General features: G+C 55.6%; 1 protein-coding gene across 1 annotated transcript in view; it reads left to right on the top strand.

Annotated features, from left to right (window-relative positions):
* Positions 1-2,616: 2,616 nt before the first annotated feature.
* RASSF5 (Ras association domain family member 5) overlaps positions 2,617-17,445 on the top strand; it is a 67,761-nt gene continuing 52,932 nt past the window's right edge. Inside the window, exon 1 of the mRNA XM_055333803.1 lies at positions 2,617-3,096. Coding sequence (XP_055189778.1) covers positions 2,640-3,096 — 457 coding nt within the window. The 5' untranslated portion in view covers positions 2,617-2,639. The remainder of the gene's footprint in view (positions 3,097-17,445) is intronic.

Raw genomic sequence — 17,445 nt, 5'->3', positions numbered from 1 at the left:
AATCTCTTGGCTCAGGCAGATGAACCTTCAGATAAACTCGATAAACTTTTTGGGTTGGTTACATTAGTTATGTTATCTCCATCTTCATCTCCATTCCCATCCCAGAAGCCAAATGTAGGGCTCTGGCCCTGCACAATCTCCTCCGCCATTCAGGGCTGACAGCAGCCACCCCCATTCCTCCAAATCAGAGCAGGAAGGGAAAACCAGTGCATTTTTCCGTGCAGCTCAGGCAACTGGGAAGGGGTTTCTCAGTTTCACAGGGCTAAAGGAGACACTCATCCCACGAGCCTCTCTATCCAGGGGATCTGGGCTGGGCTGCCCAAATTTGTGCTTGGGGCTGGGGGTAGGGATGGAGGCCAGAGATGGCAATTGTTGGCAATTATTTCACAAATGGCATTTCAGAACTGGCCTCCCAGTGTGATGGACTTGTTGCCAGGTCCTTTCTTCTTGCCACATCAAGCTGTCACCCAGAGCTCAAGCTGGGTCCACGCCCTGGACCTCACCCAGCTCACTGCCCCCCTGCGAGGGAGTGATCTCCTCCAAGGAGTCTCAAGCCTGTGGTGATGGATGGTTAACAAAGGGCGGGCACCAGCAGAGCTTTATATGCAACACAGGTGTCTGCAACAACTCCAAGAAAATGCAGAAAAGGTGGAAGAGGTGGAAATAAAAGACCAAAAAGGCAAATTGTACTTTCCTGTGTGAATATTCCGCAGAAAGCATTCAGGGAGAGCTCCCCAGATGAACTTTTCTCAGTGTGTCCCCTGAAGCTCATCTTCCCTGTGGGGAAAGGAACAGAGAAGCCCACTTAATCACCGCCTTAGATCTGCTTCTCTAGAAGCAGCACCACCACCTGGGAAGATGTCAAAAATGCATAACCTCAAACCTCAGCCCTAAACTCTTACTGACTCAGAAAGTCTGGGGGTGGAGCCCCGTAATCTGTGATTTACCAAGCCGTTCTTCAAGTGACTTCAAGTGCTACATGCCGAAGTCTGAAAACCACTGATGGTAGAGAAGGCAAGGTTCAGCCAGGGCAGCAGGTTGATGGCAAGGGGAGTCAGAGGGGTGGCTCACGGTGCACACGTCCTCATCTCGGCTCCTTCTGCTTTGTAACACCGTGGGGTCGGCTATTTTCCCTTGTGTCCAGAAACCACCTCTTGAGGCGAGAAGCTCCAGCCTCCGGTGAGGCCCGGCACCTGGGACATGCCCCCGGCCTCAACGCAAAGGGCTCTCTGATCGCCATCACCATGAAGGACAAGCTGTGGACGGAAGCAGGCTGGGAATTCCCTGATCACTGGACTTTCCAAATTTTAGGAATCGTCTAAAACTTACCTCCAAAGGAAAAGAAAAAGCCAAAGTGAAGATTCCCCCACCGGGCGCTAGGGGGAGTCCCACCTCTGACCTGGGAAGGAGAGGGTGAGAGGCGGAGGTCTAGAGGAATTTAGATTATTTTCAAAGTTGGTTGCCGGGGACCTCTGTTGGATCAACCAACGTGAACCCCAGGTTTTAAGAGGACAGGGGGTGATCCCTGCGTCAGAAGAGTGGGTCGCAAAAGCAATTACCTGTCTTCCCGCCCCCAGACTAATTTACAGGCAGAAAACAAACGCTGGAGGCCGGAGGCTGGAGGCCGGAGGCCGGAGGCTGGAGGCCGGAGGGGGCCCAGGGCCGTGCTTCTGGCCCGTTGCAAGACCCAGCAGTCCCGTTCCCCGCCCACGAGAGACGATCAGGACAGGCTGCTAACTCGGTGGGATCTGGGGTAAAGAAAAACATGCCGGGCTCTTCCTTCAAAGAATATTAAGCCTCAGGACGGTGGAATCGGAGCCACCAAATGGCAGGGACAGAGGAGGCTGGAGGCAGGCTCCGGGGGCAGCGGAAGGCGACCTGGCGTCGGGTCCCCGGGGGCGCGGTCCTCTCCTGCCCCAGGGGAGCGCGTCCGGCTGGCGTGTCCCGAGGCCCCGGAGCAGCCGCGGCGGAGCCGGCCGCGACCCAGGAAGATGCGCGCTCCGCAGCCACGCGGGGGGGGGGGGGGCGCTCTCGGGAGCCGGGCCCGGGTCATCGGAACCCCCGGCTTCCGGGAAAGGAGAACCTGCCGGGCAGGGCCGCCGCGGAGGGGAGGGCAGCGTCCCCGCAGGGCGCCCCTCGGGGTCACGCGATTCCGCCGGGCGGCGGGGGCGGGCCCGGGGACCCCGCGCGGGGGGCGCAGGGGGGCGGGGGGCGGGGGGGAGGCCGAGGATGTGCGCGGCCCCCGCCCGGGGCCTCGCCGTGGACTCCTCCCCAGCTGGTTCCCAGGCCCTCGGCGGCCTCCTGCCCCCTCACCTGGGCGAGTTGGGGTGCGGGGCGCGGGGGCGGGATCTGGCGTCGGGGGAGGCGATGGGAGAGCGGAGGAGGCGGGGCTGAAGGCAGGCGGCGGGGGTCGTCCGCTCGGCCCCCCGCAGACGCCCCGAAACGCGCGCTCGGCGGCCGGGCGGGGGGGGGGTTCCCCGGGGCGGCCTCCCCGCCCCGCCCCGCCGCGCCGCGCCCCGCCCCGCCCCGCCCCGCCGCGCCCCGCCCCGCCGGCTGCGGCCCCTTTAAAGGCGCGCGGGGGCGGGCCGCCGTCCTCTCGAGGCGGACTCGGGAGCAGCCGCCGCCGGCCCCGCGTGGCCATGGCGTCCCCGGCCATCGGGCAGCGTCCCTACCGGCTGCTCTTGGACCCGGAGCCGCCGCGGTACCTGCAGAGCCTGAGCGGCCCCGAGCCGCCGCCGCCGCCGCCGCCCCCCGGCCGCTCCTCGCGCCGCTGCGCCCCGGCGCCCCTGTCCACCGCGCCCGGGGCGCACGAGGGGCGCAGCGCCCGGAGGGCCGCCCGGGCGGACGCGGAGCCCCAGCCGCGGCCGCCCAGACCCCCTCGCGCCGTCCGGCCGGGTCTGCAGCAGAGACTGCGGCGGCGGCCCGGAGCGCCCCGGCCCCGCGACGTGCGGAGCATCTTCGAGCAGCCGCGGGACCCCCGCGTCCCGGTGGAGCGAGGCGAGGGGCACCGCTTCGGGGAGCTGGCGCTGCGGGGCGGCCGCGGCTGGTGCGACCTGTGCGGACGGGAGGTGCTGCGGCAGGCGCTGCGCTGCGCTAGTGAGTGCGGGGCCGGGGCCGGGGCGGGGGCGGGGCGGGGCGGGGGGGGCGGGCGGCGGGGGGGCGGGGCGGGCGCGCGGGCGGGGGGCGGCGGGCGGGGGGCTCCAGGGCTGCGGCCCCGCCAGGTGTGGCTACGCGGGGCTCAGCAAATGCCCCTTCCCTGGCAGGTGCGTAGCTTCCCCCCACGCGCGCACACGCCCTCGGGTCGGGGATGAGGACCGCGGCGCAAGGTCACTCCGTGGTCTCCCTCGCACCCGCTCGCTCTTGTTGCAGCTTCGTGACGGTGCGCGGTGAGCCTGCTGTTGACGCGGCCATTTGACCCGCGCTCATTAGGGTTAATGGGAACGTGGCTTGTCTCCGCGGTCCAGGCCGCGGTACGCGTCCACCTGTCCGCACCTCCCTCCAGGGCGCCCTGTTGGGATTGGGACAGGAAAGAGACCTGGTTAGGCTTTGGATGCAAAGGGCTGTGGCTGTGGGTGGGAGTGAGCCTGAGGTCACCCGGGACCGTGCCCCCTCGTCGCCTTGCGCCTCTGACCCCCTCCTAGGTGTGCAGCAGCCATCAGTGTCAACTCCCTGTCCTGTCCTTCCCTCCCTGGAGCTCTCAGGCCCCTCCAGCCTCTTTCTGAGCCAGGCTCTTCTTGAAACCTGACTGTAGAACACTGGACACCCAGCGTGGGGACTTGCTGAGCAAATTTGCAGTCTTCTTGGGGGTGAGGGTTATTATTTTTTTCTCTTCATACAGTTAGGCACGGGTATCTCTCTAACCGGTGCCCTCTCCCCGCCCCCGTATTTGCAGTTGCCATGTTGGGTGGAGGATGTCCATGCCCATGTCCATGTCCATGTCCATATCCATATCCATGCCCATGCCCATGTCCATGTGTTTAAGTGTTTACAGAGATATTTAAATATCGGAAGTACAAAGCACAGAGGACGGCACAGCCCCTAACAAGCGTCTCTGGAAATGGGTTGTGGTTTGTATCTGTCCGCGAAGGGCCCTTCCCCCAGGACCCAAGCAAGGCCCACATCTCCCATCTGACTGCAGCTACTTCCCCATCAGGAAAACCCTACCTTGCCCGGCTCGGCTCGGCTCGGCTCGGCTCGGCTCGGCTCGGCTCGGCTCTGCAGTTCGCAGCAGAGGCTGTGCCGGGTGCCGCCTGCTGCAACTGGCTTCCGGGGAGGAAAGCTCACGTTCTAAGCCAGGGTCAAGCAGAAGGGAAAGATTGGAGGGGAGAGTAGGTGTTGCTCCCTCCGCCAGCAGAACTCACGGTTTAGGTGCTAACACGAAAGGACAGAGCAGGCTTCATAGAGGTGGGTGTTGTGCTTGGAGGGCAGCTGTCACTCGGTAAATGCTCCCGACCTTACAGTAGAATCAAATGTCACTTGCCCATGGACGTCCTGGCAACTATTGCCCTCTCAAGGGTCCTCGGGCACTTTACTGTACCCACCACGTCTGTAAACACAGACAGAGGGAGCACTCACCGTCATGGATTTCGCTGCGCTGGAATCCTGGGAAATCCACTTCAGTGGAATTCTCGTCTGTATTAAGACGTTTGGGGACTGTATCACCCAGGGATGGCTGAACACCAGAGAGGGAGCAGAGCTGGAATCAAGGGACTAGGAGCGGAGTCTCTGTTTGTCATTATTAATATCTAACTAGCTGGGGACCTGTGGCTGGGTGGGAACAGTTGAGAAATGTTCTGATGTGCGAATGAGCGCTGGCAGGTGAAGACACAGCCGGCTGCACTCCCCGAGCATCTTCCTTTAAGTTGACTATCTAATTCCAAGCGGTGGTTGTTTTGTTTCATCTTTGTTTTTAAGAGCAAGGTTCAGAAATAGGACTCTAAAGAGGCAATAGCATGCAGCGATTAAGAGAACAGACTGAAGCCAGAGGACCTGTTTCAAATCCCCACTCCGCCGCTTAATCTCTGTGTCGTTCTGGGCATCTCTGTGCTCTGCTTTCTTGCTTTTAAAAAAAAATGAGGCTAACGCTGTCGGCTTCATTGTGTTAATGTGAGAATTAAATGAATGAACATATGTAAAGTGCTTTAACCCAGTGCCTGGCAAAATGCATTGTGAGCGTTTCTGTTATCCCCTCCCATCCGACAGCCGCAGTTATTTGTCTGGCCTCATGACACCTCTGAGGGTCACCCTTCCATGCAGTGAGTGTAGTTCTCAAACCCTGCCTGGTTGAACTAAGTGGGGAAGCGAGTGCCATGAGCATCCCCGGATGTGCGGGTGTCGGCTGTCCTCCAGAAACACCATTCCTGCTGGGTGTGGCCGAGGAGCATCCTCACTGAATACCAGTGGCTTAGAGAGCACTTAGGTATTAGTGTCTTGTCTTTATTTCATCTGCCCCTAACAAAGTGCCAGGCACAGAGCAGCCTCAGTAACTAGCCTTTCATGAAGGTGGTGGCTTGTCTTTACTCTTAAATTTCTCTGTTCTCAGAAATAAACAGAAGGGCAGTGGTACACGAATGACATCTGTCTAGGCAATAGGCTGACAAGGGGTAGGAGCCATGTTGGCAAGACCGGCTCTTAACAAGGGAAACGTTTGGAAAGCGGTCTTCCCACTGCCTGCCTGCTTGGTGAAGGCCCCTCTAACTTCAACTTACCCCTACTTCCCCGTCTGTAACTGGTTCTGGTTAATGCTGGATTTGCCAAAAGGGGGGTTCAGAGTGAATATTAATTTCCAAGATTAAAGAGATCATGTTTATGAGATAGAGAAAGAAATCTAGTGGGGACTGGGGGAGAGAGAGACAGAGATAGAGACGGAAAGAGAGAGACAGAGAGAGTATGTGAATGCGTGTGTATGCTTTGGGGTAGGGACAGTGGCAGTGGCGAGAATCTGTTTGCAGCATTCCAGGAGGGCAGGGTCCACAGCAAACAACGTGCAAAAGTCACGGGCTGCCCTTTGGCTTGGTATCAGGAAATGACCTTTACAGGTCACAGACCCTTTCTTCTGTAGAAGACACACAGCATTGACCTTTTACCTTTCATCTCATTTTGTGGATATGTAAGCCTTCCTGGACTAGAAGTTTGGAAAATGGGAAAACTGAGTTCCAAGTCAACATTCAAGGAGGGATGCTCGGACATACCTTACATAATGGTAGCGAGTGCCTAGAGTCTTCTCTGGAGGCGTCATTGGTCAGACCTATGAAGTGTTAAATGACTGGAATTACAGGGTTGAAAGGGGAGCCCTGGGGCTCCCTGTCCTACCTAGCCCCCCCCCCCAATAGACATTGAATTATGATGTGGGAAGGAGATGCTTGCCAGGAGACCTCAGGGGCAAGGGACACTTTCTGTGGCGAGTGAGACTTATGTCCTACCTTCACAGCTCCGTCTTGTCCCTTCCTTCATGGTTGGGCTCAACCTGCCTCTCTGTAAAGACTGGAACCACCCGTGTGACAGCCACTGGATCCTGCGGAGTCATCTCTTACCGTGAGTTCTATGTAGAAGAGGTCACTGGGACATCGACCCTTCCTGGGATAAAGGCACCGGGCTGCCCTGCAGCAGACCCTAGAACACTTGGGCACTTGGAAAGTACTTTATCTGTCCAGTACACCTGGCGGCACTGAAATGCGTGGCTTGAAGTATTTTCATGGACTCAGACCCCTGTTTGGCTGTGGAGGTTAGGAGAAAGGACATTCGTTGAGTTGTTAAAGAGAATGGAGCCCCCCTCTCCTTTCTAGTTCCTCCCACCCCTGGCTCTGATTGGGGTGTTCTCTTAGGAAAAGTCTTAGTGGCATGACTGTGTGTGTGTGTGTGTGTGTGAATTTGGGGACAGAGAACAGATCTGGAATGTTTTGAGGGAGGCCTTCTGAGGTCCCCAAGCTGCATCCTGTTTCCTCTCCTCCCTGCTTCCTGTCTTCTGAAAAGATGAAAGTGAAAGCATTAAATGTGGGCTTAATTGCCCCCCCTCTTCATCAGAGCATGAAATTCTCTGATTATGGAGGGATGGGGGCTTGAATCCCAGGTACAGTCAAAAATGATTAATGCCACTTGTCTGCCAGCCTAATTAGACTTGGTAATGAACGCGTGTGTTCGCCTGCTGATCCTGCGGAGTTATTAGGTGGAAGCGAATTGACGTCTCCCCTCAGCGCTGAGGGTTTGGTCTGGTGTCCTCTCTCTTCCCCCCAAGTTTATCAGTCACCCAGCCTGTGCCAGGCCTGGCAGGTAGGCCCTGAGCGACAGGGAAAAGACAGCCCTCCGCCGGGCCCCAGGGTCCCCGCCCGGCTGGTGACGTGGCTCATGCCACAGGAGCTGGGCCGGAGGGTTAAGAGTGTGAGGACCGGGCCGGAGGCTCAGGCCTGGCCCAGCCCAGCTCTGAGCACAGGAAGGACCTTCACCGGCCGGTACTGCCTATTCCCTGAGGAGCCCGGAGGGTTTTGCGCTCGCGTCCGTTCATCCTGGGATGGCTTCTGAGGTCAGCGTGCAGGGATGCTGCCGCCAGCAGCGTGGCCACGGCCCCCGGCGGGGGGGGGGGGGGGGGGGGGGAGCCCTCCCAGGTGGGCCAAGGCTGGCTTCCAAGGCCTTGGGGCCATTTCAGGCTTTCAGGTCATTTCCGTCCTTCAGGCCGTGCCCAGCATTTCTGTGTCAGAAGCCGCGGCCTGGCTCTGGCTCGTCCCGGGAAGGGCCCTCGGGCCACCCCCCACCCCCAGCATCCCCGCGGAGGAGCGGCCACGCTTGCTGCGTCAGAGGACTGTTAGCAGGGCCCTGAAATACTTCAATAAGCTCTAGATGCGCCTTATCAGAGGCCCTTCCCGTTCGCATTCCTCAGACGACAAGGTGAATGTTCTGGGGCAGGTGAGCGTTTGCAGACTTCGGGGGAAGAGCGAGGGGGCCGAGGTGATGAAGTCAGACAGGGCAGCGGGCTCCCTTCCCCAGGCGGCCCAGGCTGGAGCGGAGTCGCGAGTCGCTTGGGTGCTGGGAGTAGTCGTGGGGAGCCCCGCCCGAGGTTAAGGCCGTGGACTCAGACCTGGGGAGGTGATGTTTGGGCTGCTCTGAAGCACCCCACACACCATGCTGGGGAGACGTGGGCAGCGCCTGGTGCACCCCAAGAGCTCTCCATGGTGTGGTCTTTGGCCACGAGTTCCTGTGAGGCCTGTTCTAGCCTGCCTGCGGTTCCTGGCACAGAGAAGGTTCCCGAGAGATGCGCCCATGGAAAAAGCAGTGACGTTGGGTTCTCATTTTGCCCTTTTTGAACAGGAAGGAAGAAGAACAGCGGCATCCCTCCTGGCAAGGTAGCTGTGTGTACGGCCTCCCCGGGGAGAATATCCTGTCCTGACTGAGGGATCCGGGGCCCCTGGTTTCCGTAGAACATCCCAGGTTTTCTTCAGGATTTTCCTGCCCACACCTACTGCCTTGGCCCCACTGAGGCATCAGGGAGAAAAGTTCAAGCTCACGTTGTACTGAGGGTTTGTGAGAAGTGGAGTTGGAAAGTCCAGTCTGTTCATTCCTGCGTGTCACTGGCAGGCAGGTAGCAGGGTATGTCACTCACCTGTGACCAGAGCGGGGCCAGGTCATGTTTACTCCGCCGTGAAGGGCCTGCACCCCACCTTCTGCTCCCCCTCCCTGTTTCTTGAACAAACATTTCCAGGGCAGGGCAGATCTTACCCAGGTGCCTGCTGTGGCTATTGGCTCTGGCTGCTAGAGAATGAAAACTCGGCTTACGTGACCTTTAAGAAATCACACCTAAAAGGCCTAAAAGGAGAGTGATGTTCTTTACCCATCTGTGTTTTTTTTTAATTATTTTTTATTTTTTTAAATTTTTATTTATTTATGATAGTCACACACACAGAGAGAGGCAGAGACACAGGCAGAGGGAGAAGCAGGCTCCATGCACCGGGAGCCTGACGTGGGATTTGATCCCGGGTCTCCAGGATCGTGCCCTGGGCCAAAGGCAGGCGCTAAACCTCTGCGCCACCAGGGATCCCCCTGTGTTTTTTGTTTGTTTGTTTGTTTTTGTTTTTTTAAATCCTTTCATGTTTTGTTTCTACTGGATGCTGGCTTTGGGAAAGAATTATCAGAGTGTTTGCTGTCGATGCCAATTGGTGTCCTAAGACCCTGCTAGGATGGGAATATTTTCGTGGAACAAGGGAAGTTGAGAATGAAAAGAATTGTGGGCGCAGAGATGGGCCTGGCCCGGTATGAAGCCTTTTCTTGTACACTGGCTTGTGAAGTAGGCAGGGCTGGTGGGATCATGGCCCTCTCACAGGGAAGAAAACACCGCAGTCAGGGAGGCAAGTGACTGCTCTAAGGTGACCCAGATCTGTAGTAGCAAAACCTGCACCACAACCCAACACAGCATTTTGCCTTAAAGCTACTGTCATTTGAACATGCAAGTTCCTTGAGTCTCCTCTGCTCCCCTTCTGCCAACGAATGTTGAAATGTCCATAAAAAGAGGTGCGGAAAAAAAAAAAGAGGGTGAGCCAAGGGGTGGGTAAGCCATGTGCCAGCTACATAGTCAGCCAGTGCCTCAATAATTGAGAGTTGGCTACACTTAAGCTTGTTTCCAGTGTGTGGTTTCTTTTTTTTTTTTTTTTTTTTTTTTTTTTTTATTTATTTATGATAGTCACACAGTGAGAGAGAGAGAGGCAGAGACGTAGGCAGAGGGAGAAGCGGGCTCCATGCACCGGGAGCCCGACGTGGGACTCGATCCCGGGTCTCCAGGATCGCGCCCTGGGCCAAAGGCAAGCGCCAAACCGCTGCGCCACCCAGGGATCCCCCAGTGTGTGGTTTCTAAATAGATTTTCAGCATGTGTAAGTCATGAGATCTTTAAACAAAAAGTGAACTTTTTCTGCATCCCAAGATAGAAAAAAAAAAAAAAAAAGATTCTCAGGGCACCTGGGTGGCTCAGTGGTTGAGCATCTGCTTTCAGCTCAGGATGTGATCCTGGAGTCCCGGGATCGAGTCCCACATCAGGCTCCCTGCATGGAACCTGCTTCTCCCTCTGCCTGTGTCTCTGCCTCTCTCTGTGTCTCTCATGAATAAATAAATCTTTTTTTTTTAATTTTTTTAACTTTTATTTATTTATGATAGTCATAGAGAGAGAGAGAGAGAGAGAGAGGCAGAGACACAGGCAGAGGGAGAAGCAGGCTCCATGCACCGGGAGCCCGACGTGGGATTCGATCCCGGGTTTCCAGGATCGTGCCCTGGGCCAAAGGCAGGCGCCAAACCGCTGCGCCACCCAGGGATCCCAAATAAATAAATCTTGAAAGAAAGAAAGAAAGAAAGAAAGAAAGAAAGAAAGAAAGGAAGGAAGGAAGGAAGGAAGGAAGGAAGAAAGAAAGAAAGAAAGAAAGAAAGAAAGAAAGAAAGAAAGAAAGAAAGAAAGAAAGAAAGAAAGAAAAGAGAAAGAAATAAGAGTCTCTCTCTGGCCCTGCCCTACCCGATTGGTCTTCGGAATACATAGGGGGGTTAGTATGGAAATGCAGGTAGGAGGTCTTTTCCTGTTGCATGCCCCTTCTTGCTGTGACCCAGGGTCAGAGTTCATGACACAGGGCTGACCAGGAACCAGGGTAAAATTAGGTTGGGTCTCAGAAGGGAGGGACAGGTAGGGTGAAGAAGGGTTGGTTAGGGGCTTTCACAGAAATGGAGGTTTGCCTCACGACCTCTGGCTCTATCCCAGGCAGCTGTGTGGCCACATGAGGACCAGCAAATCTGGGGAAGCACCCCTGCCCACTCTCTCCCCATCTCTGACTCCCTCTCTTTCTCCAGATCAGTCTTACATTTGGGTCTCGTTGCTTACTTTCCTTGCTGACTCCGAGGAAGCTGTTTTTTCCATTCAAGCTGAATGGAAGCTGAGGTTTTGTGGTTTCTGTTGAAACAATTGTGCCCTTTCTGCAACGGAGGAAAGGATTTAAAAGACAACAAAACGCCTCAGAGATCCCTCACTATTCAAGGGAACAACAGATCCCAGCTGTAACTTGATTTGTGAGAGAAGGAGTTGAACATACCATAGAGACGAGTATTTTCAAAAGCGATCTGGAGTTAACCTTCCTATGAATGGGGTATTTCAAGGTAAGAATGTGTTGTAGCCCAGCTCTTGAGACAGGGAAGGCTGTTTCTTCTTCCAGTTGTGTTGGGCCTTGGCTGGACTCCCTCCCCAGCAGGCAGGTCATCTGGTCGGTGCTTAGACATTGGGGTTGTAAGAGGAGATCACATGCATCCCCTCGCCCCTAGATAGTGCTGCTCCTAAACTATTCCAACAGTTTTCTTTTCTTTTTTTTTAATTTTCCTTTCTTTCTTTTTTAAATTTATTTATGATAGTCACACAGAGAGACAGAGAGGCAGAGACACAGGCAGAGGGAAAAGCAGGCTCCATGCACCAGGAGCCCGACGTGGGATTCGATCCCGGGTCTCCAGGATCGCGCGCCCTGGGCCAAAGGCAGGCGCCAAACCACTGCGCCACCCAGGGATCCCTCCCAACAGTTTTCTATCCAGTTTTCAAAGGGTTAGGAGGGAAGATTCTAGAGCCTCCCAAAATTCCTTCTCCAGTGTCTGCCAGTTGTTTCCTGCTGGCTTCCCTGGTGGCTTAACCTGTCAAAGAACAGCTCTGTGATGAGGAGAAAGGAGAAGTGAGACCAGCGTATCCTCGAGTCCAAAAGGGACCTTCAGGAGGGGTTTTCCCCCATCACCTGTGACTCATCGTAGACATCCTCGAGCATGCATGTTTCCTTCCCTGAGAGGGGGGAATGGGAATGCCACCCCCTGCCGGCGCCACCCGGGTGGGAGTTCTGGACGCCCCCTGGGGATCTCCCCACCCTTGCTGGATGGCTCCAAGTGTTGCTTTAGGACCTGGCCTCACCTGTGACCCTCTTCTGTGCAGAAGTTGCTGGGTACCCTAGAGAGTCTTGAAAAAGGCCACTGGCAGCCCGGTCTCGCTGAGGAAGAGTGAGGGAGAAAGAACCAGTGCCTGGGCCTGAGAAAGGGGCCCTGTTAGGGCATTGCTGTCTTAAATAAAGGACTTGTCAACAATGTGCTTTTATTGTCGAGCTGACAAACAAGTTTTTATTGTTGTTGCACCGAGTACTGAGGCCCTCAACAGTGAGGGGTGATCTAAGGGGGACCTTCCAGCCAGATTTCCTATGAGGAAGGCAGACGATGGGGGGCCTGTGCAGAGGATCAGAGTGCAGCTTAGGTTTGTTCTACCAGCAGTTTCTTCTCTGTGTGAGCCTGAGGACAGGGCCTTGGGATGGGATGGCATCCAGCATTCTCTGCGACCCGGGGACAAACTCTAGCACAGAGGAGGGGAGGCAGGTTGGCAGTTGCTGGAGGAATAGCAGAGCCCAGGTGACTTCTGGACCTAACCCTGGGGTGGGGGGGCATCTTCGTTTCTGCACACACCTGAGTCCCCCGCACTGCAGGACGAGTGTCCCTCCTTCGTCTGCAGCTGTCCTCCACGGGCAGCTGGCAGATGAGTTCTGGAATCCCCGGGCGGCCCCTGGGTGCAGGCACCGCTCTCCAGCAGCTTTCCTGGAAGGTTCCGCGGCCTGCCCTGCGGCTGCCTGTCTTGGCCTGGGTGACAGAGCTTCTGGGCGCTTCCCCGCTCGGGGAGTCAGTGTTGAGGGGATGCCTTGTGAGCACCGTTGCAGGGCAAGAGGACGGTTCTGTCCTATGTATAAGAGACTGTTCTTTCCTTCTGTTCTCCCCCTTCCTCCTTCCTCCAGTCACCTCTCCCTGCTCCCTGCCCCCGGCCACTTGGCCGGGCTCACGCTCTTCCCCGCCCCGCTCCTGCTCCGTGGGAGGATGTGCAGGAGCCCCGTGGCCCCCCAGGAGCCTGTGTCGCTGGCAAAGCATTATTAATCCGCCACCCCAAAGAAATCCACTAACGAGCTCCCGGGTCGCCGCGGCCTGAGATGACCGGTGGCTTCTGCCGTCTGTGGACGGAGACCTGGGTTTCAGGCTCGCCGCGCTCCTGAGAAGTGAAGCTCGGGCGGCTCTTTCCTGCAGCCTGTTTGGTGGGGGCATTTTTATCTTATCAAGCTAAAAGCCCCAGGAATAGAAAGTTTTCCATTGGGGGAGGTGAGGGAAAGGGCCTCAGCTGGGAAGGAGGAGGCCGCGTCCCAGGTGCCTGCGGCTTCCGTCGGGGAGAGGAGCCGGCTGGGCCGACGGGAGCAAGGCCCAGGCCTCCCCGGGGCCGGGGAGCCCATCATCGGTGCCCCCCTGCCGGCCCAGAGGGACCGCGGACCCCCAGTCGCGGGATGACCGAGGGCTGGGACGAGGAGGCGGCCCCTGCCTGCTTCGGAACAGTGGTGGCGGGGCTCCAGCGGCTCCTCCGCAGGCTCCCCAGGGGCCGCCCCGGGCCGCAGAGGCTCCGGGCCCTGCACAGGTTCTGCCGCCGGGCCCGCCTGGCTCACGGTAGGTGCGAGCTCTGGCCGGGGCCTTCCGGGGCCTCGTGGCGCCCAAGGGGGGGAGCGGAGGGGGGGGCTGCCCGCCTGGGCCCCCTGCTGAGCTCAGACCACCCAGCTGTGGGGAGACGGGGGCTGACACCCCACCAGCTTTAGGGCCAAGGGCGGGTCTGCGAGCAGCCTGCTGCAGGGTTTGGCTGTGGGGTTTACCGGCTCTTCGTTGGCTGAGAATTAAGGCCAAGCGGTCATCCTCGCCGGGGCCCCTGAGCTGGTGGAAGGTGGGCCCTTGGGTGACTGCGTTCTCTACTCCGCGGCGCCGGAGCCTGAGGGCTGTAGGGTGCCACCGCGGGAGTCACCGCCCGGGCAGGGGCCACTTGCCTGCATGGTTAGGGGAGGTGCCTGTGGGGCCCAGCCTGCGGGCGTTGCAGGGCTGGGGACTACCGGGGACACGGGGGACAGGAGTCCAGCCTCTGGCAGCAACTGGGCCGCCCTGGGCACTAATTAGCGGGAGAACTGTCCTTGCCTGGAGAAGGATAATGGCCATGTGTCGTGTGAGTGAAAGATAAGGAGAGACAGGAGCATTCACAGTTTCACGAAGCCTTAGGTCATCCTACTTCCCCCCGCCGTTTTTTTCCCAAAGAAAGTAAGAAGCTGAGGCCAACCAAAGCTGGTGGCAGCCCCAGGACCAGGGTCCCGGGCACCTGCCTTCCAGCGCGGGGTTCTTTCTGCTGTGTCATGCTATCCCAGCACCTTATATTTCTATAGCACCCTTCTGCCAAAGAGCTGAAGATTCATGTTTGTTTCCATTTAATATCATGTATCCCTCCAGACCCCTGTGCAGGGAGAGTGAGAAGAGGACCCCTCACACCCCTGCGCAGGGGGAACGGGAGGGGGGTTATGTGATTTCACAGATGCGGCAGCTCGGAGAAGTAAGGCCCAATGCAGGGCGCCAGAGCTGCACGGCCAGGCCTGGAACCCCTTGCCCTGGGTCCTAGTCACCTTATTGACCCCTTTGCTGCTTCTCTTTGATGGCTGGATCTTCAGGGCACAAAAGCTTTCCTTGGGGCTTCCTGTCCCACTTGTCTGTGCGCTGTTCTTGTACACGTTTGGGAATGGGTGGGCGTCCAGTGGGTCATAACACTGAAACACGAAACCGAACGGTCATCTCTGGGCTGAGATTTTGGGAGGAGAGTTTAAAAGACAACATAACGTGATCTTGACTCCAGAAAATACAATTTCTCTGATTGAGGTTTTACCTCTTGAGAAGCAGAAATTTTAATTCAACCAGACCTTATCCCCATTTGGAGACAAATAGTCTTAGCCAGCCTGCATAATTTATCCTCATCAGTGGCCTAATACTTACTGCGGCCCTCCCTGAGAAGACAGCTGGATGCTGAGTTCCTCAATCTAAATGCTCACTCGGTGTCTTTGTGTTCATCCTCCCCCCTGCAAGAATTATTCAACAGATCATTCCCTTGCTCCTTTGCTATTCAGCCCAAGGAGTTATAGATTTAAGAAATCAATCAGGCCTGGAGTGGCGGCATTAAGGTCAGGGCAAAGGCCGTATTGCACCTAAGACGTGCTCCTTTAACTCGTGTCAGCATTTGGACTTAATGGACCGGAAGAGGGGAGACAGGGCACTCAGAGATGATGAGAGTGGTAGACAGTGGCTGCAGATTTCTAGAAGAGCTCATCTTACTTACAGGAATCCATCAGTAACCTATAGTACGGCATTTAAGAACATTGGCTTGGAGCCAAGCTGGAGTTGAGTCTGGATCTTGGATTCTTGGCGGGAGGGCCTTCCTCATACAGATGAACCTCTGAGCCTTGTTTTTTTTCCAAGCGTAGACTGGGCAAAGAATCTCGACCTCAAGCTAGTGTTATATAGGTTCAGGATGACATCGGATATAAACCAGTTGACATGATGCTTGTCACATAGCAGGTCCCTCTTTGCAGCTCTTATTTATTGCTCCAGCGAGACTTTTTTTTTTTTTTTAAGATTTTATTTATTTATTCCTGAGAGACACACAGAGAGAGGCAGAGACACAGGCAGAGGGAGATGCAGGCTCCCTGGGGGAGATCCTAGTGGAGGACTTGATCCCAGGATCCCGGGATCACGACCTGAGCCAAAGGCAGATGCTCAACCACTGAGCCACCCAGGTGCCCCCTCCAGAGAGACTTTGGTAACCGCTCCCAGTAGGTCACCCATGCAGGCCCCAGCAAGGGTGTCTGCTCTTCCATCATACCTGGGCTAGGGTGAGCTAGCCACCTGCCTCTCAGTCACAGGGTTCAGAGGTTGCATGGGCAGAAATGAAGGAGAGGCAAGAAACCCAAATACTTTCTCTGGAAAAATCCCTGTCATTGAGTTTGCCATGCCACTTAGTTAACAAGGAAGGCTAGTTAGCCCACTGGGACATATATCATCTTATATATAGCCGGACATATATCATCTTAAAAGGCTGCTCGTGGGTCAGTGGGAAACGGCCTGGGTCTCTCCAGAAGTCTCTGGTGGTCCTGGCTCTACAGGGAACAGCTGTAAGGAAGCCTTTGTGAGTCTCCTGCAGAGGGCCGTTGATGTAATCTATTTACTTTTCTTCTCACTGCAAAAAAAGTCTTTCACCCAGTTGGTTGGTGACCCGCACTTGGTATGCAAGTGACATCAAAGCAGGTGTGGAAAAACCAGTTGGATGCAGCAGCCTGGTTGTCCCATAAAGGACTGAACTTGTCTGCTCGTTGGCTTCTGCGGCCTTCTGGCTCTGATGGGTATACCTGTGTGTACACCTGTGTGGGCATTCATAGTTGCACACCCGCCTGAACTTCTTCCACTGCTCTGCAGCCTGCAGATACCCAGGCAGAGCTTCTTGCAAACGTATTTAGCTGTTCTTATCCTTGGGGTCTGTGGGACACTACCAAAAATATACTCAAGGCTAGCAAGAGGCTAGATCACCCTTTACCCCTTCTCAGAGATGGTGTCTGCTTTAAACACAACAAAACAGGGGGACCTGGGTGGCACAGTCGGTTAAGCATCTGACTCTTGGTTTCCGCCCAGGTCATATTCTCAAGGTCATGAGATCGAGTCCCAATGTTGGGTTCCCTATGCAGTGCAGCCTGCTTGAGATTCTATTTCCCTTCCACTGCCCCTCCCCCTGCGCATGTGCACGCTCTCACACTCTCTAAAATAAATGAGTGAATGAATGAATGAATAAATCTTAAAAAAAAAAATAAAAGAGAAGCAAAACAAAAAAGACCAGAAAAGACCTTCAAGCTCCTCATTCCATATCTGCCCCTCACTACCAGAGATCATGTTCTTTCTTTATCAGCCACCCAGACTCCTCCTTGTGTCTTCTCAGGGGCCCCAGGGATGGGTGGAGGGGAACCTGAGCCTGGGGGAAGGAGACCCCACCTGCTTTGTCTCTCTTACACTCAGAGCAAAGTGACACATGCCTAGGGGAGGCAGAGGCCCCTCCTGAGCAGACCTGAAGCCGAGAAGGCATCTGGCAGCTTCACACTGGCTTTGGATAGCAGGGGCTTGTTACTATTTGTAAAACTCCGTTAAACCCAACTACCTAAAAAAATGTTTTTTTTTCATTGTTGTTGTTTTTAATATTTATTTATTCATGAGAGACACACAGAGAGAGAAACAGAGTCTTAGGCAGAGAGAAGCAGGCTCCATGCAGGGAGTCTGAGGTGGGACTCGATCCAGGACCCCAGGATCACGCCCTGAGCTGAAGGCAGATAGATGCTCAATCACTGAGCCACCCAGGTGTCCCACTTACAATGTTTTAAAAAATTTTTTTTCTTTCCTTAAGGTGCTCTGGCAATAGAATCAATTTTTTTTCCATGGTGGTAATCAAAATAGGACATATCTATACTGGAAAAAAGTGTGTGTGTGTGTGTGTGTGTGTGTGTGTGTGTGCGCGCGCGTGTATGTTTATATATATAAAATGTATGATGTGTGTATATATATATATTTTTTCATCTACTTGATCCTGTTATGAA

This window comes from Nyctereutes procyonoides, unplaced genomic scaffold (genome assembly GCF_905146905.1).
Source record: "Nyctereutes procyonoides isolate TBG_1078 unplaced genomic scaffold, NYPRO_anot_genome, whole genome shotgun sequence".
Lineage (NCBI taxonomy): Eukaryota > Metazoa > Chordata > Mammalia > Carnivora > Canidae > Nyctereutes > Nyctereutes procyonoides.
This window is presented reverse-complemented; position numbering and strand designations above follow the sequence as displayed.